Source organism: Hypomesus transpacificus, chromosome 11 (assembly GCF_021917145.1).
Source record: "Hypomesus transpacificus isolate Combined female chromosome 11, fHypTra1, whole genome shotgun sequence".
NCBI classification, from domain to species: Eukaryota; Metazoa; Chordata; class Actinopteri; order Osmeriformes; family Osmeridae; genus Hypomesus; species Hypomesus transpacificus.
Window position 1 is genome coordinate 1,392,323 of NC_061070.1, and position 25,863 is coordinate 1,418,185.

The 25,863-nt window shown below is 44.5% G+C and overlaps 1 protein-coding gene across 6 annotated transcripts in view; it reads right to left on the bottom strand.

Annotated features, from left to right (window-relative positions):
- golga4 (golgin A4) overlaps window positions 1-25,260 on the bottom strand; it is a 63,632-nt gene extending 38,372 nt beyond the window's left edge. For 2 of the 6 annotated variants that reach the window (XM_047030322.1, XM_047030321.1), the window contains exons 1-5: window positions 11,619-11,798; window positions 8,296-8,373; window positions 3,402-3,689; window positions 2,349-2,396; window positions 2,128-2,184 (exon numbers count right to left, since the gene is read on the bottom strand). In XM_047030322.1, the coding sequence (XP_046886278.1) occupies window positions 2,128-2,184; window positions 2,349-2,396; window positions 3,402-3,689; window positions 8,296-8,373; window positions 11,619-11,789 (642 nt within the window). In that variant the 5' untranslated portion in view covers window positions 11,790-11,798. Of the gene's footprint in view, window positions 1-2,127; window positions 2,185-2,348; window positions 2,397-3,401; window positions 3,690-8,295; window positions 8,374-11,618; window positions 11,801-14,125; window positions 14,207-25,047 lie in introns of those variants that run through there. The other 4 variants (XM_047030323.1, XR_006956805.1, XM_047030325.1 and 1 more) reach the window with 4 other exon arrangements.
- Between the last annotated feature and the right edge of the window lie 603 nt (window positions 25,261-25,863).

Here is a 25,863-nt window from a genome sequence, read left to right on the forward strand (position 1 = left end):
CACACAGGTTTATATTTACACACAGGTGTACAAAGCGAGGCAGGAGAGGAGAGCAAAGATGAGAGATGAGGAGAGAAGAGATTAAGAGAGGAGAAGAGAGGAGCGATGAGAGGAGAGCAGAGATGAGAGAAGAGAGATGAGACGACAGGAAAGAGAGATGAGAAAGGAAAGGAGAGATGAGAGGAGAGCAGAGATCTTCTTCCCTCTTGGCTCTCGACGAAGGCGGTCGCATTTTTCTATCCTCCCCTCCCTGACCTTCCCTGCTTCGCTCTGTCTTGTCTGTCTTGTCTGTCTCAAGATACTCTCTCACCATCACTCTCCGAAACTGGAAGCATGGAATTAATTAGCTGGTCTCTCAATGCAATTGACACCATCTTCTCGAAGAGAAGCTCGGGTTCGGGGGAACCCAAATGTCCGGACGGGACGTTTGCAGCTGGCTACACGCGTGGGACAATTGGCGTTTCGTGTGTCTAGCGGCGCTTTCCGTTGAGGATGTTGAAGACATCTTTATTTTCGGAACCATGATTACAGGCTTTCTGCTGTGTGGATTAGGCGGTTGGCTTGTGTATCGGAAAGTCAAGGAAACGGCTGCAGCCATCAAAAGCCCCCTTAGGCTGCCCGACCTGATTGAGACGGTGGGCAGAGCCGTTGGAGCACTGACTGTGAACTTACAGCAGAATAGGGAGTACAACAGGGATAAATTCGCGGCTCAGCAAAGAAGGTTTGAGGATCTGGAGGCCTTCCTGAAGGGTGGACGTGAAAATTGAGTCGCATCTACTCGTCTAAACATCTACACCAATCTCATCTACTTTCGGCCCCGTAACCAGCTCAGGCCTTGGCCAAGGCCGTTGCTGGAAAACAACTCCCCTGGAGAGCGCTGAAGCGAGACTATCTTGCTCTTCCCTTCCCACTCCCCCACCATCAACATCTGTGGCTTGGTCTCTACCCGGGTCATGACCAAGGACGTCTCCTTGCCAACACTATCTGCATAGAGAGACTCGGACTGATTGTGGCCTAGGTCGAGGGCGCCAACCCAGACCTACTCACACACTAACTTTCACCTACTACAGATACCACCACCCCCCCACCCCCACCCAACGCCTTCGATTGCTTTTCCCTGGGTGGCTGGCGGGTCTGTGTCCAGCGCCTATTACGGTCGCAGGTCCAGATGCTGCTGGTCTACCCCACCGCCCTTTCCCATTGCAAGTGTTTGTAATGTTGTGTTGTTAATGTTTGTGGGCTTATGTGCTGAGGTTTTTGCCTGTTCCCATACTGTACTCCTCTAGGAGCATTGTATGGGGGTTGCCTTTTTCTCTCCTCCTCTCTCCTCATGTTATGCTTTGCTGTAATCTTTCTGGTGGGCGCCTTTGATGGCTGCCTAGGTAGGCTCTCCTGCCAAATCAAATTCCGTGTCTGTGCAAACTTTCATGGCCAATAAACATCAATTCAATTCAATTCAATTCAAGATGAGAGAAGAGAGATGAGACGACAGGAAAGAGAGATGAGAAAGGAAAGGAGAGATGAGTGATAAGAGGATACAGAGGGGAGGGGATGAGATGACTGGTGATAAGAGAGATGAGAGTAGATGAGAGAGGAAAGAAGAGAGGAGAAGAAAGGAGACATGAGAGGAGAGGAAATATAAGAGGAGAGGAGGAGAGGAAAGGAGAGATGAGAGGAGAGGAGGAGAGGAAAGATGAGAGGAGAGGAGGAGAGGAAAGGAGAGATGAGGGGAGAGGAGGAGAGGAAAGGAGAGATGAGGGGAGAGGAGGAGAGGAAAGGAGAGATGAGAGGAGAGGAGGAGAGGAAAGGAGAGATGAGGGGAGAGGAGGAGAGGAAAGATGAGAGGAGAGGAGGAGAGGAAAGGAGAGATGAGGGGAGAGGAAAGGAGATATAAGAGGAAAGGAGAGATGAGAGGAGAGGAGGAGAGGAAAGGAGAGATGAGGGGAGAGGAAAGGAGATATAAGAGGAAAGGAGAGATGAGAGGAGAGGAAAGGCAAGTAAAGAGGAGAGGAGAGGAAAGGAGAGATGAGAAGAGAGGTTAGGAAAGGAGAGAGGAGAGTAAAGGAGAGATGAGAGGAGAGCCAAGCAGGAGGAAGGCAAGCAGATCCAGACAGGATTGTAGAGCACCTCTCTCAGCTCTCCTATCCTTCGCAAGGCTTTGTCTTGACTCTGGCTGAGGATAACCTGAGGATAAGAGTGTAACATCAGCAAACAACCCTCACTGATCACACGCTAGGCTGCATAAAGGTGGAGCTGGCAGCTAATATAGTAACTGCTGTAGGAGTAGAGCTGTTAGCTAATATGCTAACTGCAGGAGGAGTGGAGCTGTTAGCTAACATGCTTATTACCTGGGTTTTCTCTTTATCCCTCTGTACTGAACGGTACGCTGTCACCAGCTGAAAGAGAGAGACAGAGAGAGAGATGCAGGGTGTGTAGTTTGTATGGTGTGTGTGTGTAGCGTGTGTGTGGTGTGTGTAGCGTGTATGTGTATGTAGTGTGTATGGTGTGTGTATGGTATGTGTAGTGTGTTTGTGTATGGAGTGTATATGGTGTGTGTATGGTGTGTATAGTGTGTATGGTGTGTGTAGTGTGTATGGTGTGTGTGTATGGTGTGTGTAGTGTGTATAATGTGTGTATGGCACGTGTAGTGTGTGAGGTGTGTAGCATGTGTGTAGTGTGTATGGTGTGTGTATGGTGTGTGTAGTGTGTATGGTGTGTGTATGGTGTGTATAGTGTGTATGGTGTGTGTAGTGTGTATGGTGTGTGTATGGTGTGTGTAGTGTGTATAATGTGTGTATGGCATGTGTAGTGTGTGTAGTGTGTATGGTGTGTGCAGTGTGTATGGTGTGTGTAGTATATAGCGTGTGTGTAGTGTGTAGCATGTGTGTTGTGTGTATGGTTTGTGTATGGCACGTGTAGTGTGTATGGTGTGTGCAGTGTGTATGGTGTTTGTTGTATGCATGATGTGTGTCGTGTGTATGGTGTGTGTAGTGTGGAGTGTGTAGCATGTAGCATGTGTGTAGTGTGTTTGGTGTGTGTAGTGTGTATGGTGTGTGCAGTGTGTTTGGTGTGTGTAGTATGTATGATGTGTGTGTATGGTGTGTGTAGTGTGTAGCGTGTGTTTGTAGTGTCAGGGTTTCCCGCAGCACTTTGCAGTTAAGGAAACTACAGCATAAAAAAAAAAAGATTGATTTATGAGCGATATCCGCTGTGTTACTCTGTCCTGTTTCATTCCAAACCGTGACCAATACCAGTCTCCCTTCTCTGAAGAACGCATTAAATAAAAGATTTACAAACACAATAAATGTTTTTGCCGGTCTGCTGGCAAACCCCACCCTACCACCTTAACTAATACATTTTCAGCGGGAAACCCTGAGTGTGTATGGTGTCCGTGTACTCACCTCAGAGTACTTCACTCGGTACTTGCCCAGGCTCTTCTCCAGCCTGGCCAGACGGTGAGACTGATGTTCCTTAGACACCTCCCCCCCCTCACCGCCTTCTCCCTCCTCCACCTCGCTCTCCAGGTCGGAGGGGGGGTCGTAAGCGGGGGGTTCGGCCTCCCCCAGGGGGGGCAGGGACTCCCGGGAGGCAGAGCGGAACAGGCCCTCGGCACGGCCGGCTGAGCGGAGCAGGGACTCCACTGAGGGAACCTTCAGGAGCTTCTGGGCCAGCGATTGGGGCTCGGCCCTCTGAGGCCACAGGGGGGAGCAGGGATATGTTACTGTGTATGAGTGAGTCTGTCAATGAGCACGTCGGCCTGTGTGTGGGTGTGTGAGCATGTGTGAGTTTGTCTGTGTGTGAGGAGCCGGTTTGTGTGCTAGCCTACAACAAGGGATTGTTGTTTCTAAATATGTTCTGTGCCATTATGAACAGCCTCAACACTAGAAGCGCCAAGCCCTGGGTCAATCTGTCATTCATGCTCGTGTTGTTAGTCGGTGACTATTTCATTTGAATATTTGATGTCTAGCCCTTCAATCATTCAGCTAAATGTAATGCATTACAGACTAAAGTCACCTACGCAACATAAACGCTTTGTCTAACTGTTTGATAGATATCTAGGCATGCATACAGGCAGATTGTTATTGCTTCACATAGTGTGTCAGGGCAACACACCAACACTTGCACACTCCTGCCCACCTACACACGTGAGCTCTTTTGGCTACATCAAGGAATCACTGATCCTAAAGGCTTGTTTGCACCAAGGACGATAACGACAACTATAACTATAACAATAACTATATTTGCGTCCACACCAATCTTGACAATTAGCTTGTTGTCCTCCATTTCAAACACGCGGGCACTTTCAGTTCAGAAGGATACTTATTGGTTGTGTGTTATCGTGTGTTTTATCGTTCATCAGATGGAAAAGAATCGTTTTGAAAGTGATCCCAGCGATATTGTTCTACTATATAGTTGTTGTTATCGTTGTGGTGTGGATTTTTGTTATTGTTTTAAATGTAGAAGGATTAGGGATGTCACGAGAACCGATACTTACGGTACCTTCCGATGCTAAAATAACAAAACACCGACGATGCCCATTTTTTTGAAGCACCGTAAGTACCGTGAGCGCCGATGCCAGATGTTAGCATCGGTGCTGCGCCTTCAGGAGTGTTCCAGTCGACGTTTACATTAAGAAAAACAAGATAACAACTGCTGCTTTAGCGATCACCCCGCTTCGACAAGAAAGGCAAAAAACGTAGTTTGCGTTTGAGGCAGATGACCGTGGCGTTATAATTAATCCGCAGAAGCCATTATGCAAAAAATGCTACCGCAGTCTTCAGACCAAGGGGGAATACTTCCAATTTAGCTAAGCACCTGAAAGATCGTCATCTGGATTTGTTTAAAGAATTCAAGGCAAGTTCTGATTCAGTTCCAGAAGAGGCGCAGCACCGATGCTAACATCTGGCATCATACAAAATAAATCAATGTTCGTTGAAGTTGCGGCGAAATTCTGAATACATCCAAAGAATGCTTTTTTTCTGTTTGTTTAATCTGTCATACTAAAATACACGTTACATGATGTTTGAGATGGTGGGCACGTGTGTTACAATGGCTTATGTACATAGTTTAGGTTAGCTGTAGTTTTAACGTTAGCCCATAGCTTAGAAGGTAAACTCATGTCATGTTCATCTTGTTAGCTGAATGGCTTAATTGCACTTTATTATGTTGTGCTATGCTCTATTGCACATGTTTTGTATGTCTTTGTAGGACATTTTGCTATTTTTCAAATATTTTAAAGAAGTTCATGGTTCAAGTAGCCTACATGGAATCTTAGACAATCCTCTTTTTTTTTACCATGGTATCGAAATTGGCATCGAGAATCGTGTTATTTTAATGGTATTGGCACCGACTACTGAATTTTTGGTATCGTGACTCCCCTAAGAAGGATTCTTAAACTGGATAGTTATGGTTATCTTTCTTGGTGTGTGAACTGGCCTTAAGAACGATAACTATAAAACGCATTCGCTCTTTACATGGGTATTAACATCATAAATTCTGGTGTACAGCTATCCTCTTATAGCCTGGTCTTAACCAGACCCTCGTACATTTCATTTGTACAGAGGGTCTGGGATCGCTCCATTGACAAGCGTTAGCTTCCTTGAAGGCGGGTACTCTGTTGAAGTTTAAAACTATTGGATCTGCCCAGAGCCACTCTGATCTGCCATAACCAATCGCTAGCGTTTGCCTTAGCCAACTCCTTCACCACTACCGTAACGGAGCTAGCTGCCGTATCTGGAAAATCAAAGTTTTCCCGAACCCCATGGGGAGGAGGGCCACAACATCATGGCCGCCAACAAAACTCAGCAAGGAATGTTCTTGCTGCGGCTTTCACTTATGGATATTCGCCAGCGTTGCCACAACCGCAGAATAACTTCGCTCGCATCTTTTTCCGCCCCCATTACTGAACTACAACTCAAATTTGTGCAGGACATCAACGTCATCGTTCTCAGCCACTCCCTCTGTTCGCTAATTGGACCTACAAAGAATGTGTTTCTGAAAACCGACTTCAAAGCCAAACTCCCAAACCTAGTACAGAAGCAAAATCCAAATTGAAGTGGAAGCGGAAGTACGTAGGAGGGCAGAGCCAGGCTAATCCTCTTATGCCAGCTAATCTGGTTAATCTACTATTAACAATGTAATTATAATTGGGCACTGTCGCCTACTAAGAATCATATTAGATTTACAATAACTTTATTGTAATTCAAGACAATGAAATGTAGTTTAGCAGAAGCCACCTCAGCCGGGACTCAACCTCACGGTCCCTAACCCTAAAGACCTATTACTTGACATTTAGTCATTTATTTATTTTTTATACATGACATATAACTCTACCTTTCAGTCACCATGCTACTAAAAATACATCTTAATATGAAGTGCTTTCAGTTATATCTAGTTGAAAGAATAAATTAAAAAGGAAGTGGGTAGTGAGTAGTTGGTTAGTGAGTAGTTGGGTAGTGAGTAGTTGGGTAGTGAGTAGTTGGGTAGTCCTCAGTTGGTTTCCTTGTCTGGTGTTAGGCTACTGCCAACTTAAGAAAACAGCGCAGACCCTAATTTTACAGCATAATAACATAGGCTAGGTTATCCGCAGTTTGCCACAACTTAAAGATGCAAGACAATAATAACATGGCGCATGAGAGTCCAGCCATGGCTTGTTTGTTTAAGGTGGTTCATCGTCGCAATTGGAAAGATGGAATGGCACAAAAAAAAAATTCGGACCAGCGATCCCTTGATGTAGCCTAAACAGCTAACGTGTGTAGGCGTGGAAGTGTTTGATGTAGCCTAAAGACCTAATGCGTCTAGGCGTGGAGGTGTTTGATGTAGCCTAAAGAGCTAACGCGTCTAGGCGTGGAGGTGTTTGATGTAGCCTAAAGAGCTAATGCGTCTAGGCGTGGAGGTGTTTGATGTAGCCTAAACAGCTAACGTGTGTAGGCGTGGAAGTGTTTGATGTAGCCTAAAGACCTAATGCGTCTAGGCGTGGAGGTGTTTGATGTAGCCTAAAGAGCTAACGCGTCTAGGCGTGGAGGTGTTTGATGTAGCCTAAAGAGCTAATGCGTCTAGGCGTGGAGGTGTTTGATGTAGCCTAAACAGCTAACGTGTGTAGGCGTGGAAGTGTTTGATGTAGCCTAAAGAGCTAATGCGTCTAGGCGTGGAGGTGTTTGATGTAGCCTAAAGAGCTAACGCGTCTAGGCGTGGAGGTGTTTGATGTAGCCTAAAGAGCTAATGCGTCTAGGCGTTTGATGTAGCCTAAACAGCTAACGTGTGTAGGCGTGGAAGTGTTTGATGTAGCCTAAAGAGCTAATGCGTCTAGGCGTGGAGGTGTTTGATGTAGCCTAAAGAGCTAACGCGTCTAGGCGTGGAGGTGTTTGATGTAGCCTAAAGAGCTAACGCGTCTAGGCGTGGAGGTGTTTGATGTAGCCTAAAGAGCTAATGCGTCTAGGCGTTTGATGTAGCCTAAACAGCTAACGTGTGTAGGCGTGGAAGTGTTTGATGTAGCCTAAAGAGCTAATGCGTCTAGGCGTGGAGGTGTTTGATGTAGCCTAAAGAGCTAACGCGTCTAGGCGTGGAGGTGTTTGATGTAGCCTAAAGAGCTAATGCGTCTAGGCGTTTGATGTAGCCTAAAGAGCTAATGTGTCTAGGCGTGGAGGTGTTTGATGTAGCCTAAAGAGCTAATGCGTCTGGGCGTGGAGGTGTTTGATGTAGCCTAAAGAGCTAATGCGTCTAGGCGTGGAGGTGTTTGATGTAGCCTAAAGAGCTAATGCGTCTAGGCGTTTGATGTAGCCTAAATAGCTAATGCGTCTAGGCGTGGAGGTGTTTGATGTAGCCTAAAGAGCTAATGCGTCTAGGCGTTTGATGTAGCCTAAAGAGCTAATGCGTCTAGGCGTTTGATGTAGCCTAAAGAGCTAATGCGTCAAGGCGTGGAGGTGTTTGATGTAGCCTAAAGAGCTAATGCGTCTAGGCATGGAGGTGTTTGATGTAGCCTAAAGAGCTAATGCGTCTAGGCGTGGAGGTGTTTGATGTAGCCTAAAGAGCTAATGCGTCTAGGCGTGGAGGTGTTTGCAGGGGTTGCTGTTCTGTGCTGCATGTCAGCTATGCTCAGCACTAATAACTCCTGCCTATACGCACGCCTAGTTATATATCAAACTGTAAGGTGTAGTGTCATGTGGCGTTTGCTACAACTCGCCAAAGTACACGTACTTCACCTGTAGCAGGTACGCTGTGGATGCACCGTGTGCAGTTGTGCTGGCACGGATAACATCCCAGTGTGTGAGCGTGCGTGTTTACTGGGGGCCTCACCTGAGGAGAAGCACCCCCATCTCCATTGATGCTTCCTCTGGGAGACCTCACACCTACACCAGAAGCGGGGGAGTCAACCTGGGTAAGAGAGGGTAAGAGGGGTGAGACCAGTGAGGTGGGGCAGGGAGACCAGCATGGCAGGCCCCCCCCCCCCCCCCCGGGTTAGTGCCCTCCACCAGGCCTGTCTTGAGGATGGCAGGAACCAGGTTAGAACTGCTGGGGAAGGAGGTATCAGCAGAAAGTATGGAGAGGGGCAGCATGCAGGGGGGGGCAGAGTGTAGGGGATGCAGGATGTGGGGTAGTTGAGGGGTCAGGGTATGAGAGGTAGGGGGGGCAGGGTGTATAGGAGTTGAGGGGTCAGGGTATGGGGGGTAGGGGGAGCAGGGTGTATAGGAGTTGAGGGGTCAGGGTACGGGGGGTAGGGGGGGCAGGGTGTAGAGGAGTTGAGGGGTCAGGGTATGGGGGGTAGGGTGCAGAGGAGTTGAGGGGTCAGGGTATGGGGGTAGGGGGGGCAGGGTGTAGAAGTTGAGGGGTCAGGGGGTAGGGGGGGCAGGGTGTAGAGGAGTTGAGGGGTCAGGGTATGGGGGTAGGGGGGGCAGGGTGTAGAGGAGTTGAGGGGTCAGGGTATAGAGGAGTTGAGGGGTCAGGGTATGGGGGTAGGGGGGGTAGGGGAGCAGGGTTTGAGGGTAAAGATTGTTAAATATAACATAGAGGAGAGCGCTACTGCGAGCACAACAGGAGAGGCAGGGGGGTTATAAGTAAACTCTGATGTCATCTCTACGGGACATCCAGAAGTCAGGACGTACAAACCATTAATAACAAACACAGTGAAACTCAGGGAGAGGACCAGCCAGGGGATAGAGGTCAAGTTCACTGGCAGGGCTGCTCCCTTTTAAGAAAGTGTGTGTGTAAGAAAGTGAATGTGTTTGAGAATAAGTGTGTGTGTGTTTAAGAGAAAGAGCATTCCTGGCAGGTTAAGTTGTTAAACATGTTGGTTAAAGCGTCTCCTCCTGTGGTTAGGGTTATATGAGAAGGTTCTGTCTGCTGAGTCACTTCTCACCCGGGAGAACTGTGATGGAACCAGTACCAGTCTCTGTCTGTGTAAACCCACCACCGTTGAGAATTAGCATAGCAGTCGGAATTAGCTAAAAGCTGGGAATTAGCCTAGCACTGGGAATAAGCATTGGCTTTGGAAATTCGCCTAGAGTTGGTAATTAGCCTAGCGTTGGGATTTAGCCTAAACTTGGCTTAGTGTTGGGAGTTTAAGTAATTTGCCTAGCTTTTGCGATTAACTACAATTTGGGAATTAGTCTGACATTAGGAATAAGCCTAGCTATAAGACTTAGACCAGAGTATTAACCTAACTTTCTTAGACTAGTGTGATTAAAGCAGCTAGAGATGTTAATGATGATGATGATGAAGAGGATGGAGTTTGCTGGGAGAAGATAAGACATCCAGAGGATTTGCATTAGATATGTAGGTCTCTCTACACTAAAAATGTGTATGTTTCTCTATACCAGGTATGTGTATGTCTCTCTTTATCAGGTGTGGAGGTCTCTCTAAACCAGGTATATGCATGCATCTCTATACCAGGTATGTGTATGTCTCTCTATATCAGGTGTGCAGGTCTCTCTATAGCAGGTATGTGTTTGTCTCTCTAAACCAGATATGTGCATGTATCTTTACCAGGTATGTGTATCTATCTCTATAACAGGTATGTGCATGCATCTCTATACCAGGTATGTGTATGTCTATATCAGGTGTGCAGGTCTCTCTATACCAGGTATGTGTAGGTCTCTCTATACCAGGTGTGTGTATGTCCCTCTATACCAGGTATGTGTAGGTCTCTCTATACCAGGTATGTGTAGGTCTCTATACCAGGTATGTGTAGGTCACTCTATACCTGGTATGTACAGGTCTCTTTATACCCGGTATGTGCATGTCTCTATACCAGGTGTGCAGGTCTCTCTATACCCGGTATGTGCATTACTCTCTATACCAGGTATATGTAGGTCTCTCCTGACCAGGTGCGTATGCGTATGTCTCTACTGAACAGGTGCGTATGTCTGTCTATACCAGGTAGGTGTATGTCTCTCTATATCAGGTGTGCAGGTCTCTCTATACCAGGTATGTGTACGTCCCTCTATACCAAGTATATGTAGGTCTGTCTATACCCAGTATGTGCATGTCTCTCTATACCAGGTGTGCAGGTCTCTCTATACCCGGTATGTGCATTACTCTCTATACCCGGTATATGTAGGTCTCTCCTGACCAGGTGCGTATGTAGGTCTCTACTGACCAGGTGCGTATGTGTATGTCTCTACTGACCAGGTGCGTATGTCTCTCTATACCAGGTAGGTGTACGTCTCTCTATATCAGGTGTGCAGGTCTCTATATACCAGGTATGTGTATGTCTCTCTATCCCAGTTATGTGTATGTATCTCTATACCAGGTATGTGCATGTCTCTCTATATCAGGTGTGCAGGTCTCTCCTGACCAGGTGTGTATGTATCTCTATACCAGGTATGTGCATGTCTCACTATATCAGGTGTGCAGGTCTCTCTATACCAGGTATACGTATGTCTCTCTATACCAGGTGTGTAGGTCTCTCTATACCAGGTATGTGCATGTCTCTCTACACCAGGTGTGTAGGTCTCTCTTTACCAGGAATGTAAGTCTCTACACCAGGTGTGTAGGTCACCAATACACATGTGTAAATGTAAAGAGACCAAGCTTCTAATTTAACAACTGAAGGCAAACAGACACAGATGCACATATAGGAACACCTTCAACACACACTGACTCAGAGGGGGAGGGGAGGGAGAGACATATTGACAGAAATATAGGGAGAGAGAGAGATAGACAGAAAAAGACGGAGAGAGAGGCAGAGAGAGAAAGGAAACTAGGACAGTGTATGGAGGGGGGGGAAGACAAAAAGGACATTCCTACCAATCAGACCAGAGAGGAGAAGCCCTGGGGAGGCCTGGCCTCTCTCTGCACGCGGCTACAGGGACCAGTCGGGCCCAGACCGCCGGGGCCCAGACCCCCCGGGCCCAGACCGCCCAGCTAGGGGACAGGGGATGCAGACGCGCGCACAGCGGAAAGCAACACAAGCTTCAATCTCACTCTCCAAGGGTTAGATGCAGGGTTAGGGTTGGATGCCGTCAGAACACACTCCAAAAGGAAACAGGAAGGAGAGACGGAGTGGGGTGGAAGCAGTCCTTGCTGGGGCCTTCCTCCGCTGCCTGGTCCCACAGCACAGCAGGAACGAGGGAGGAGCAGGAGGAGCAGGAGGAGGAGGGCGTAAAGTTGCGCCAACTCACCGCACTGACAACCTGGAGCGCTTTGGGTCTTTTTGATTGGTCCAGAGCAAAGATAGTGTACTCAGAGAGAAAAGCAGGCTCAGCTATCATCCCGGCCAGCAGCTGACCGCCACAGGGTTGCCGGGACAACAGGCAGGAGAGGGAGACAGAGAGCAATGAGAAAAACACCATGAGTGAAACAGAGCTGGGGGGAGGGTAGACTGACCAGAGGCTGGGGGGAGGGGTGGAGACAGACAGACAGAGAGAGACAGAGAGAGAGAGAGAGAGAGAGAGAGAGAGAGAGAGAGAGAGACAGAGAGAGAGAGACAGAGAGAGACAGAGAGAGAGAGAGAGAGAGAGAGAGAGAGAGAGAGAGAGAGAGAGAGAGAGAGAGAGAGAGAGAGAGAGAGAGAGAGAGAGAGAGAGAGAGAGAGAGAGAGAGAGAGAGAGAGAGAGAGAGAGAAAATGAGGGTGTGAGTATTTGTTGTAGGTGAGCGAAAGAGAATGAGAATGTGATTGTGACGAGAGAGTGAAAGGGGAGAGGGGGAAGATGGGGAGGAAGGAGCAAAAAAGAGAAAGAAAGAGAATGGCAAGAGAGAAGATGAGTGAAACAGCCAATCAACATCAGGGCAGTGTAGAACCGTTTGGCATCTCTGTCTGTGTTCTGCGCACAACCTAGAGTTTCCCTCCCACCAGCAGGGGGGGGGCAGAGAGCAGACAGAGAGGTCAAAGGGCGTGAGGCTGGAGGTGACACCAGAGATGCTGAGAGAGATCTCTCCTACTCCTTCTGCTTGGATGAGCGGGCTGTCCTGATCCCTGTCCTACCGTCCCGATAATAATGTTACATTATCCCGCTTATTACACGGCTACTTGCCAACAAAATTACTTAACAGTGTGTCTTTTTACAATGTTTTTGTTACCATTCGTAGTGTTGATCAGCAGAGAAATAGTTCGCCAAAGACGTTGAACTTCATAGACGTTGAACATTCTTTAGGCTTCAAATCAGCTGACCTCGCTAAGCAACGGAGTACGCTGGGGTTGAAAAGTTACCGGACTACTTGCGGAGTGCTACGAAAGACGTGAATCAGAACCAAAAAGGCCACTCTCCTTGACAGCGGTCTGTTATTCATAGCAACGGTCTGTTATCAGAAGATATCAGACCGCAGAACGTTGGGAAGCCCCATTCAAGTGAATGGAGCTTTCTACAGCGTTAAGAACGGCCGTGTAATACGTTTATTTATTAAATTGACCTTTTTGGGGAAATGCCAGTGGACCCCGGTCACCACAAACCTAACAGAACAAAGGGACAATACAAAGTCTATGGTTGTTCTTAGGGATGGTGTGATGCGGATACAAATTCTATGGTTCTTTCTAGGGATGGTCTGATGCAGATATAAGGTAGGAATACTAGATCTTAACTAACCTCAGAATTTCACAAACATCCAGAAGACTGCTACACACCACAAAAATCCACAAATCCCCATTTCGTGTTCATGTGCTGACCAAGGTGACTGAAGTCATAGTCTGGGATAGCATTCTCCATGTTGCGCCAACTTCAGAATACCAGGTCCAGTATTAAGCTATTATCACCCTGGTGGTTTACGTTCCTGAAGACAAAGGTCAAACACTACATACTCAACCTGAAGACTGATCCAGGTCTAACCCTAACCCTCTAGACAAGTGTTTTGCTGATGAAGCAGCAGCACCACAACTCTTCCTGCATGGTAACAGTCCCTGGAGGTGAGTAAAACACCTCTTTAACCACCACCAGTTTCTAAAAGAGCTGAGTCTTTTCCCAGAATGCAGCTGCTGTTTCCAGCTTTCCTTGGGCTGAGGGAGCCTCCAGCCCCAGGCCTGCTCCTCCCCCCCTGTACCTCCAGCCCCAGGCCTGCTCCTCCCCCCCCCCCCCCCGTACCTCCAGCCCTGCTCCCTGCTAAAACGGTTGCAATTCCGTTAAGCTGATTATAAGCCCTGGGGAAGACAGATGGATGAAACCAACTGGACGGCTCCTCTATAAAACCCCTCCCATTCCTTCCCAGAGCTCATATTTATCCTACAAACGTTCCCATGTGGGAAGCAGGGAATCCCAGCAGATACAGGCTAAGTAGGAGTCAGGTGGCTGAACAGTGAGGGAATCGGGCTAGTAATCTGAAGGTTGCCAGATCGATTCCCAGCCGTGCCAAATGACGTTGTGTCCTTGGGCAAGGCACTTCACCCAACTTGCCTCGGGGGGAATGTCCCTGTACTTACTGTAAGTCGCTCTGGGTAAGAGAGTCTGCTAAATGACTAAATGTAAATGTAAATGCTTTACACTTCATCACTGATCCTAAACTGGAGTCTAAATGAAATGGTCATATTGTTGATTATTGTGTATTTGGATAAAAGAGGTCCATTACTATGTGTGAGGAATATCCATGGTATGCTGCAGGAATTTGAGCCAAAAGGGGCATGTTTAAGGCGCAAACAGCTGCAAGGCAAGCACATCGGTTAGCTTAGCGACAGTAGCTACAGGGACAACCATGCCTTACCTCTCTGTCACTAGGCAACACAGGTCCGTCGCGCGGCAGGGAAGGCGTGTGGCTGCCACGTCTGTCGCCACCAGGACCCACCTAGAATTTCAAGGTTTCAACATTGAGCCGTCACTATCGGTTAGCTAACTAGCTAACTCAGCTCAATACATGGATACGACCTAAACTACTAAACATCCATTCTTCAATACAGACATGAGGGCCCCTCAGTCACAATAAATACTCACGCCTTGAAGGAACAGACCTTAAAAGGTAACAAGGAAGCATTTTTGCTGAAATACAGCAAATACAGCACGCCCAAGCTGATCCCATTTGAAGCTCAAAACTACCAACAGAAGAATGTTGCAGGGGATTTTGGCCCCCAAAAAATTGGGCCGCTACCCACACAGTTAGCTGTGTTGCTCAGTCTACGAATGCACAATCCTTACAAGTTGTACCTCATTGTAAAGGTGACTAATCAGGCTTTCCAACCATATACAATACAATACCAATTGGTATTATTGAAGGGGAGGAATAATCGACCAAAATTACGTTTCCAAACTTTTTTTGAGGAGTTTAGATGATATATCAAATGTTTAAACTGAAAAAAAATTAAGGGAAAATTACGTTGATTTTACATTTCATGGCATCAACACATCTCCAAAAAGTTGGGACAAGGCCATGTTTACCACTGTGTGGCATCCCCTCATCTTTTCACAACAGTCTGCAAACGTCTGGGGACTGAGGAGACAAGTTGCTCAAGTTTAGGAAAAGGAATGTTGTCCCATTCTTGTCTAATACAGGCTTCTAGTTGCTCAACTGTCTTAGGTCTTCTTTGTTGCATCTTCCTCTTTATGATGAGGGGTTAAAGATCTGGACTGCAGGCTGTTATATGTACATTTAACTTTTCCGGCCTCTTATTCCTACCTGTCCCAACTTTTTGGGAATGTGTAGCTCTCATGAAATCCAAAATAAACACATGCAATCTCAACTGCGGTGTGTCCGTGCAATTCGCCGACATGCACTCTAACAATCACTGCTGATAGACATTTGTACAGACTGATTTTTGATACCGTGACGGAAGAAATTTAGCCATAGAGGAAACACTGCACTATATATTATCATTCCAAGTTAAGAATACCAATGGAGGCTGCGTTGGAAATCGTAAATCAAACTTTTGTAAGCATTTTGAGAGGAAATTTCATTTGCATTTGCACAGGTGTGTTCATGCACGTCGGGCTGGCACTCGCAGTGGAACGACAGTTTAGTGGCCATTCTGTCCATTCGCGCACCTCACAGTTGCGTATTGATCAGACAAGAAGACACACTTATCGACTCGATTACTATTGATGAAAACAGAACGAGGGTTCGGCTGTAGCCTACTTGAAACATACTATTGAGAATATATTCGCTGACATGCATTGCACGTATGATGAGCACAGCTTTGTTTTTGTTTTTTTTGCATTTGGCACTCGGGATTTGTCATTAGCGCTCGGGAAAACGACTTTAGCGCTCGCCAACATTTTCTCCATGCAGGAAAAACCCTGCCTACAATCAGGCAACCTAGACAGGGAGTAGGACCCGCTTGACTGGTGGAGGGAATATCAGTGACGTCTCTCAAAACTGGCTAAGTACTTTTGCATTCCGGCTACAAGTTCTCCCTCTGAGAGGGTGTTCAGCACAGGGGAATGTGATGACCTGCCTTCGCTCATCCGTCGAACCAGAACATTTTGACAGGCTAGTGTTTCTTTCAAAAAACCTGTAAAACTAGTCTTTTCTGCATAGTTCTGAAATGTTCTCTGTTATGGAATATTAGTTTTTTATTGATTGTATATTTTCTGTTTTATTCACATCCATTATGCAGGTACAATGCAAGTTTATATTTTACTTCCTTAAATATATTTACACAATGGAAAATGGAAAATAGTGGCCTGTTAAAGTTCTGCTACATTTTCTTTTTTGTTTCATTTATTTTTATTTATTCTTTAAGGAGATGCACTGAATTTTGGTGAATAAAAGGACCAATTTATTGTTTTTGCACATATTTGTTCATTAGCAAGAATGTAGCACAATATGGATGTGAAAGCAATTAGGGCTGGGCGATAAATCAATCAAAATAACTATAGAAGTAATGACTTCCCTCGATAAAGATATCGTAACATTAATTCATTTTCAATAATATCGATAATGTCGATAGAGTATAATTAGGAACAGCAGTCGATTTAATTTCTGTGATGCAGCAGGAAGTTGCAGAGAAATGGTAGCCTACGCTCACTAAAATATACTGAGCACCTCTAGTGGAGTAGCTAATGTTAACCGCGGAAAATTCGTCTTATTGCCGAAAACAGTGGTAGCGATAGCCATGGCGAGGGAGCAACTTCCAATGAAGAAATTATTGATAAAAAGGGTTTGTCTTCTTCAGTTATTTGGAAGTTGTTTGGCTTTTTGAAATCTGACTAAGAGCAGAGCAATGCTCGGTGCAAATTGGTGTAGTAAACAAACAGGTGGCTACCAAGTCTGGTAATAGGAAAACTGCAAATGTGTACTTCTTGTTGACCTCGACCTACGGTCTCTGTTAATAAACGTTTTAACAAATCTCTGCTTACAAAGGTGTTGGTAGATCTGTGGAAAATTCCATATTAGTTTTTTTATGTAATGTAACAACACGTAGGAAAAAAAAATCAAACACAACGAATCTGGAGCAGACGCCATGTTGTCAACATCTCCAAGGCAACCGTTTGCTGATTGTTTGAGGACCTCTGGTTTTGCGGATTTCTTACGTCTCTGGACCAATAAGAACAGCGTATTGGTCAAATTATAATACTAATATATAAGAAACAGCAAATGTTTACTCAGGTCTGCAAACTCCTTTGTGAACCGAGATTTGTTAAAACGTTTGTTAACCGAGACCGTAGGTCTCGAGAAATTAACTTTTGTATTATGATATACTTATTATTATTTTTGTAAACTGTCTATTTCTGGTAAAAATTAAAGGTAATGTTTGAACAGTTGGTGAAGTTCATTGGTGGCATGAACGATTGTGGATACTTCACATTCCTCACGTTTTGGACATTCTGCACATTCTGCACAGCCATCTGGGGGTCCACTCGGTTGGGCATCGGAACATCTCAGTTGACAGAATGAATCTAGGGTCTGTAATAATATTGATGCTTCGGGTTTCCTTCAAGTGGCGGTTCAATCCTGCCCTGATACATTTGAGGGATGACAGCTTGTAGTGTGCCCCATGTTGCTGTTTTACTGCAATGTAGAAGTCTCTCAAAATATCAGGAAGCTGAGCGTCTGGGATTGCCGCTTCATTTGGCAAGTCTTTCTCCAAAAGAAATTCTGAGAATATACGCAGAATGTTTTTAGTCGCTGTGTTCGTATTTGAGCTATTTCTTCGTTTTCTGTCTGCTTCGGATACTTCTTTAAAACGGGAAGCGATTGCGGGGCGTTTGCGGACCTGTGCAAAAACCATATTTGGTTGTTTTTGGTTTTTTTAAGGCAATTTAGGCTACTTTGTTGCCGAGCAGATGCCACGTCGTTAAGGTCAATTGCTACATCTCCAAGGCAACCGCTTGTTGCTACGTCCGCAAAAACGTTTATTGACCTCTGCGAACAACTCTCTGGTTGGTTAAAAACTTTTATTTACCTCTGCGAACATTCGGGAGTTATTGACTTTTGAGAACGTCTCTGGACAAATAGGAACAGCGTATTAGTCCAATTACTACACTGGTATATAAGAAACAGATTTATTAACTTTTGAGAACGTCTTTGGGACCAATAGGAACAGCGTATAGGTCCAATTATTACACAAGTATATGAGAAACCTTTTTTACCACCTCAAGCAAAATCACTCGTTGGAACATGCAGAAAGTCTGAGTTTGCGGCAAGGTATTGATAGGTAGGCTATTGATAAAAAGCAAGGTTTTAAAAAGCTTAAGTTACTTGACCACAGGTACGTGCTCCCTGGCAGCAAACATTACTCTCACACCGCTCTGCCTAAACTTAAAGTTGAGGATGAGACTTATTTAGCTACTACTACAGATCTGTGGTCTATCGTTTAATTATCGTTATCGAATGTAAATATAAATATCTATATCGATAATTTTTTACCCATATTGCCCAGCCCTAAAAGCAATTACAATGTTACAATAAAAAAAAATTCTGCTAAAATCAACAATTAATCGTGATCGCAATATTGATCAAAATAATTGTGATTAACATTTTGGCCATAATCGTGCAGCCCTAATAGCAACCAATACATCTAAAGGTTTGACAGTAAAATTAAATCCAAACGATATCTGTGGGCTTTGCAGGACTGTAATAAAAACCACCAATCATTAATGTCGGACCAGCACTCATGATTGGACAGCATTCAAAATGAATGCAATGATTGGACGGACTACTTGTTTGTCTGCCACCTGGCAGTAGTAGGTGGTGGGCCGAGCCCGCATGTCTGCTTTAGTGACCTGTCCCCGTCGATGGAGGAGCTGGATTTTTTATATTATCAACTTTCTTATCAACGTTTTTTTTCTTAAAACATTCATTTGCTGGCACATCCAATTCTTGCACATTTTTTCTGTAGCTTAGTTCAAAGTTAGCAACTTTATCAGGCAATCGTCTCAACTACCTAAACTCTCCAACCAACCAGAACTTGTGTGTCATCTTGTTAGCTAATCGAATGCTTCGTAACAGGATCAGCTGATAGTAGAAAAAACCTAGGTGACCATGCGTCAAGTAGCTAGGCTTGTAAGCACGGTAAGTCTCGGCACCACAATGGTAGGTCGGTTGAGCTTGAATTAAATACTTGCTTTCCGTGTCACTGTCTGTCTTTAATCTATCTTATTTTCTTCATTTTTTTAATCAGTGGCAGTGATTAAAACTGTTGGACACTCACTGACACTGGAGATTTAGCTGGCTAAACTCAGGTTACCAAAAAAACATATGATAATATGAGAAATATGAGAATATTATTGAGACGTTTTTATACAACGAATACCATAATATGTAGCATGTTGAAAGTGTTTATGTAGTGTTGGGTCTTCCTCTTGTTGTGTTTAGTGGAGACTTATAAATCGACACTGGCTGACCCTGAATGGGGTGCCTTTGCACATGATCCCCCAAAACCCTGTAAAAAGTAATACACAACATCCGAGTTGGACTGTGTTTTAGACTTGAGATTAAATAAACTTTTAAAGTATTGTGGATGTTGTAGTATTAATTTGTACATGTAGTTACACATTGTCAGTTAAAAACATGAAAGTGGCTGGTAAAAACATTAAGTGGCTGGCAGATTTTGAAATCCACCAGCCACAGTGGCCGGTGGACAAAAAAAATAATTTCCATCCCTGCTCCAGTACTTTGGCCACAGACTCCATCTACCAATAGTTAAGTAAAAGTTATATTAAGAAATGAATGTAAAGAATTGTATATTAATAAAAAATATGAATTGAACAATTATGCCATTTGTGATAATCATTGTAGTTGATCAGTAGGACTTAACAATAGTAGCCTAATATAACTTATTTCTGCTAGTGTTGAGAAACCAGATCTAAACAGTTTAACTCATGTTGTCTGACATAAGATTTCACTCACTTAAATATTGAATAATATTATTGGAGTTGTTTATGATCAAATCTGTGGTTCAATTTGACATATGATTTGTTCTTGCTCTTGAGTATGCAATGAAAGATCCCCAGGTTTGACCGAGCAGTGGGTCTCTGCAAAAAGCTGGTAAGCAGTTACTCTTACAGCTGGCGACGTAAAAAGGAGCTAGCAAAGGCACAAAGAGAACTGAAGCTTCCAGAGCATACACTGAAGACCAAGTGTCCCACAAGGTGGGGATCAAGGCAGGCAATGATAGCGTCCTGGAGCAGCAGAGGGCGATTTCTCAGGTCTTGTCCGATGACAGAAAAGCCGGACGCCTCATCCCCACCTGGCAGGACACAGAGGTCCTCGAGGCCATCAACAAATCCCTCAGCCCTCTATCGGAATTTACTGATGCGCTTTCCAGTGAGAAGTATGTCATTGTTTCCTTTGTGAAGCCAGTCCTCCACCTTTTCAGATCCTCCATCTTGAAAGTGAACGATGATGAGAAACTAACCTGCACCATCAAGACTAAAATCCTGAGCTATCTACTGGATGAAAAATACAATGACCCCCTGACACAAAAACTGCTTGATATGGCTTCTGCTCTTGATCCACGCTTCAAGCTGAGCTACGTCAGTGAAGACAATGTTGCACCAATTCATGCCAGACTGACTTCTGAAGGGCGAGGACTGCACCTGCAGCCATGGCTGTAAGTAATTATATTGATGTTAGATACACAGAATGTATGATAAATTAATGATTTAAGTGGATTAAAATGATATGAAATTCAGTGGTGTTATGTACTCTCTGGAAATGAGTGTTGAATAGGTTTAGATTATTAGGGATATTCATTATTCATATCTTATTTACTACACTCTTCAAGGAGATGGGCCCAACTGATACCCATGGTGAGACTGCTGAGGATGCACCCACAAAAAAGAAAAAGTTTCTTCAAGACTGCTGAGGGAGCCACACAAAAGAATCAGTCGTCTCCAAGAACAACAAGCCATATCTTCTGAGCTACAGTCGTACCTACAATCAGGTAACCGTGAGGTGACAGTTAGGAGGACCCGCTTGACTGGTGGAGGGAACATCAGAAACTCTTCCCACGTCTCTCAAAACTGGCGAAGTACTTATGCATCCCGGCTACAACTTCTCCCTCTGAGAGGGTGTTCAGCACAGGAGGGAATGTTGTGACCTGCCTTCGCTCATGCCTCAAGCCAGAAAATTTTGACAGGCTAGTGTTTCTATCCAAAAACCTGTAAAGTGGTCTTTTCTGCATTGTTCTGAAATGTTTTCATTTGGTTACATTGTTATGGAATATTTGTTTTTTGATTGATTGTATATTTTGAGTTTTATTCAAATCCATTATGCAGGTACAATGCATTGTGACAATAAAACTTGATTTCGTTAAAATCAACAAATAATCGTGATTATTAATCATGATCTCAATATTGATCAAAATAATTGTGATTATCCTTTTGGCCATAATCGTGCAGCCTATTAGAACATTTAAAAAAAGAGGCTATTTGGTTTCAAATATATGGTAGTACTTTTACTCACCTAAACTTACAGTCAACATGACAGCAACATAACATGAAAACCCCTAGCAAACAAAGCATTGCTAGGAAAATACTTCAACACTTGTAATTTGGAAATACATAGTTATTACAAAGTTAAAAAAAAGAGGCTGTCTAGTTACAAACATACATTTACTAGTACTATCACTTTTCCTAAAACAGCTTACAGTCAACATAACTGTCAAATAACAAACATGCCTTGACTACTGGTATACCTCAACACACTTATAATAGACAGGACTGCCGTGCAGCACAATTGCAGGTGCGGTTATATTTCTACAGTAATGATATAATCTCGGAGCACCTCATATTCAGCGTCTTGTGTGCGGCATACAACGTCGTTAGCTAATGTAAGCTACTTGCCAGTAGCTAGCTAGCTATGGTAGCTAACGTTTTCACATCAAAGAGTTCAAATTTATCTTACCTTCCGAAAAGAATGCATGGAATTTTCTCAAATTATGTCTCGATTTTCACCCCCCAAAAAAAACGTACCGTCCAAAATAAGAACGTACCGGGTGAATTTTGGGGGTAAAAAAAAAAAAACATACTGGTACGTTTATTTGGGTGAAAAGAGTAATGTGTTCCAGGTAGAGTGTGTAAGCTGTCTTGTGTCTACCTCTTGTTGAGTGTACTGTAGACTGAGCTGGCTGATGAAGGGACCCTGAGCTGACTGGAGATAGTACACTGAGCTGGCTGGTGATAAGACCCTGAGCTGACTGGAGATAGTAGACTGAGCTGGCTGGTGATAAGACCCTGAGCTGACTGGAGATAGTAGACTGAGCTGACTGGTGATAAGACCCTGAGCTGACTGAAGATGGGAGACTGAGCTGACTGGAGATAGTAGACTGAGCTGACTGAAGATGGGAGACTGAGCTGACTGGAGATAGTAGACTGAGCTGGCTGAAGATGGGAGACTGAGCTGACTGGAGATAGTAGACTGAGCTGGCTGGTGATGCAGTGTTTCCCAGTGGCAGTGTTTGCAAAACCATACTCCTGTTGTCCCTGAGCAACAAAATCCCCAGATTGTACCTGTAGGTATATGCAAAATGTGTGTCCTCCAGACTGTTCATCTCCAGCCAGTAAGAAGAAAGGCATCTTGCAGAGTTTACCTTATCGTATGAAAAGAAAACATGGGAGTTGACACTCGCAACTAGAGGGGCATAGTATTCCACATCAGATTACCTCATTCTCTCTCATCACCCCACCTCCTGTCCCCTTGATCCAGTCCCCTTCCCCTGTCTTTCAAACCATCTCTCCTTCCATCATAACTTTTATTTTCCATGTCCTTATCTCTTCTCTTACTTACTGCACTTTCCGCTCTGCCTTCAAACAGGCCAGAGATAGATCGGGAGCTTACTTGAAACCTAGGGCTATGTGAATCCTGCTCGACCGGCAACAATGGCGGCCAGATCATCCACATAGTCCGATAAATGTAATATTTTGGCTTAATTAATTGATAAAATTGATAAAATGATGAGTCTTGTTTTGTGTTATACACAGTCCTGAACATATATATGTTTGCAACCATTTTCCAAATCGAAACGTTTCTAAAAATCGCTAGTTTGGTACGCTAATGCGACAGTGTTGAATTGCACAACAGTCCCGCATTTCTCTGACTAGCATGTCTACAGTTTTAAGTAAACTCCATTAGCAGCGAATTTCGTTTAATATCAGTGCATAACACTACTTGCTTTGGAGATATCGATACGTGCTAGATGACGTACCTGTAACCAAGTGGCGTCCCATTTCCTAGGGCTATGTAGCCCTTACCCCTTACTTTCGAGGGCCAATGGCTAGGGGTAAATTAAGGGGAAGGGGTAAGGGTAAGGGGTAAGGGGGAGTATTGGGATTCTGCCTTAGTCCTCTACTCGAAAACCCTCCCCTAACCCAGCCGTCCTCCAGAATTACAGACCGGTATCACTGCTACCCAACTTTTCTAAAACAATTGAACGCGCTTTATCTAACCAACTGTCAAACTTTCTCTCTCAGAACAAACTGCTTGACCCCAACCAATCGGGCTTCAAGACTGGCCACTCCACAGAAACCACCCTTCTGTCAGTTACCACTGCCCTACAGTCTGGCAGAGCGGCTTGGAGGTCATCCATCATCATTCTGCTGGACCTTTCTGCAGCATTGACAGTGAGCACAGACAGTGAGCTCTCCAACTAGGTACTTCTAGCACATTAGCTACCATTTCACCAAAATACCATCATTCTACAGCGAGTAGCCTAGTATAAAGTTAGCAGTTTGCACTAACTCATAGCAGAGATACTTCTGGAAAAATTATCTAGTATAAATTATAACAAGCACACAGAACTGAGTGTGGAACTGCTGGTGGCGGTGGATGGTCCAGGTGCGACCGGAGGATGAACGGCCAGGGGGGGGGGGGGGGGGGGGGGGCGATGCTCGGTACGGTTCCGCTCTAGAAGAAAAGCCGTGTGTTGGTGAACCCCGTCTGACTCTGGTCCATGTTAAAACTGTCCGCCGTGAAATGGTAAGTGCAGAGGCGGCTGTTGGAGTTTATCCGAAGCTTTCCATGAGCGTGGCTCTTCACAACATCTAGCCACAAATTTTTCCTTTCATTATCAATAGGAAACTTAAATGGCGTTGCAGCGCAGCTAGAGTTCTTGCATCCAGGGAAGATGCAGTTGCAGGTGGTGGGAGACATCCCGAAGCTAGCTAGCTAGCTGATGTAAGCTACAATAACAGTACAGTAGGAGGAGCCATTCAGTGATCTGACTAAATGGGGAGGAATGACGTAGATGGGGAGTTTTTTGGCTCCGCCCATTAAAACCTGATCTGAAAACAGAAGAGAGAAACTGTTCTTCGAATTCTTCTATGTTCTTCTAGGTTTGTAAATATGACAGTGGTAGTTTTACATGTGTGTGTGACAGAGACAAGGAGAGCAATTACACAAGAAAGTCTCTCTCTCCAGTTTGTGTACTACAACACCTGGTAGAAGCAAGCCGCTTTGTCGTTAAAAGTGTTGTGTGGAGCCACGCTGTTTGTTGACGTGTTAATAAACACATCAGTAGCAAGAGGGACTTTTGTAGCTTAATTACTGGTATCCTATATTTTGAAATGTTTTTTGCCCCACCAATTTTTTACATATAAAAACGCCACTGTAAGTAATGTTTGTTCCTTGAAAAATGTGCAAGAACTGGACATGCCAACACATTTTTAAGGGTTGTAGATTTTCTTTTAAGCGATACAGAAAAATCCAGCTCCTCCATCGCCAGGGATCGTTCAAATGCACGATTTTGAGCTTCGGTCCACCCCCTATAAACAGGCAGAAGGTTCATGTAGGGAGGATATTTTGATGTGAATCCTTTCGAATTCGAGTTAAATTGCTAGTTTCGAAAAATGACCTGCCATGACTTTAACCGCAATGTTTAAAACACCATCACCGACTCCCAGTCCAAGGTAATTGGCTAGTAACGCACCTGCTGGTGTGTCAGTAAAACGTGCAGCCAGTTATAACTGACAACCACAGTAGGTAACCACTGCCCGATTGGGGAAAGCATAGATTCGTCAACAACAATCTGGCTTGTTTAGCAAGTTATGTATATTTTTTACATAGCCAGAGCAAGATAGTCAACATTGAATCAGTCTGACATGCCAAATAACTCCAACCAAACAATTCGTCTGTCTTTCGTCACATCATCACCAAAAGTTACCTTACATCGTAACTGAACTGACTGCCGACTAGCCCACAGACAGCTAGCTAACTACTAGCAACACTGCTATCAACAACATAATATGCCGACCAACCTGGGCCTGTGGTGACTGCGCATTCCGCTGTGGAGACTGCTCCTCGTTAATCTTCTGCTTGAGTTTCTTAAACATGTTCCCACGCGGGTTCAGATCCTTTCCAGATAAACAGTTATGTGTTTTTAGACAATGTTTGCATCAAGTTCGCAGTGTTTCACTTCCTATTTCGACTCTCATCGCTCTGCAGGTGTGTGAACCATTGCGCATGTGCAGCTGACGTGGAGGAAAACCAACAACGACTACGTAAGCAAGTATGGCAAGCGCAAAAAGACAAAGCACCTCTCCATCTTAAGGCAGAGCATCAGCATAGAAGGCAATACGCGCAGTTAAAGTCTCATGATAACATGACATACTAGAAACTAAAGGTACATTTAATGAAGAAAATGTGTGTGTTTGCTGAAAGCAGATGAAACGATTGTGTTGATGGCTTGAATAGTGAAGGTTTTACCTTTTTTTTTTAAGAGGTATGTGCTTAAAAAAAAAATCTAAGTATATATGTCATTGTTATGCATTGCGATAGTTTTTTATCGATGAAAAAGGATGCAAAAACAACTGGAAAAAATGTATTTTAAAAACAGTGTGAAAGTACAGATATAAACAGTATGGTGAGAACAAGTTCTGAAGGTTTTTTAATTACAGCACAATAGAAAATGATTTCCCAGCATTTCATATTTTAAAACTGAGTAGTGATAACAGTTAAAATTATAGCTGCAAGCAGCAATGAAGTAGCCAAGCAGCATTCGATATTGGAAATTCAGTAGCTAAAGAAGCAGAGCAAAACTTTTAATAAAAAACATTCATGTCATTTTGAGACAA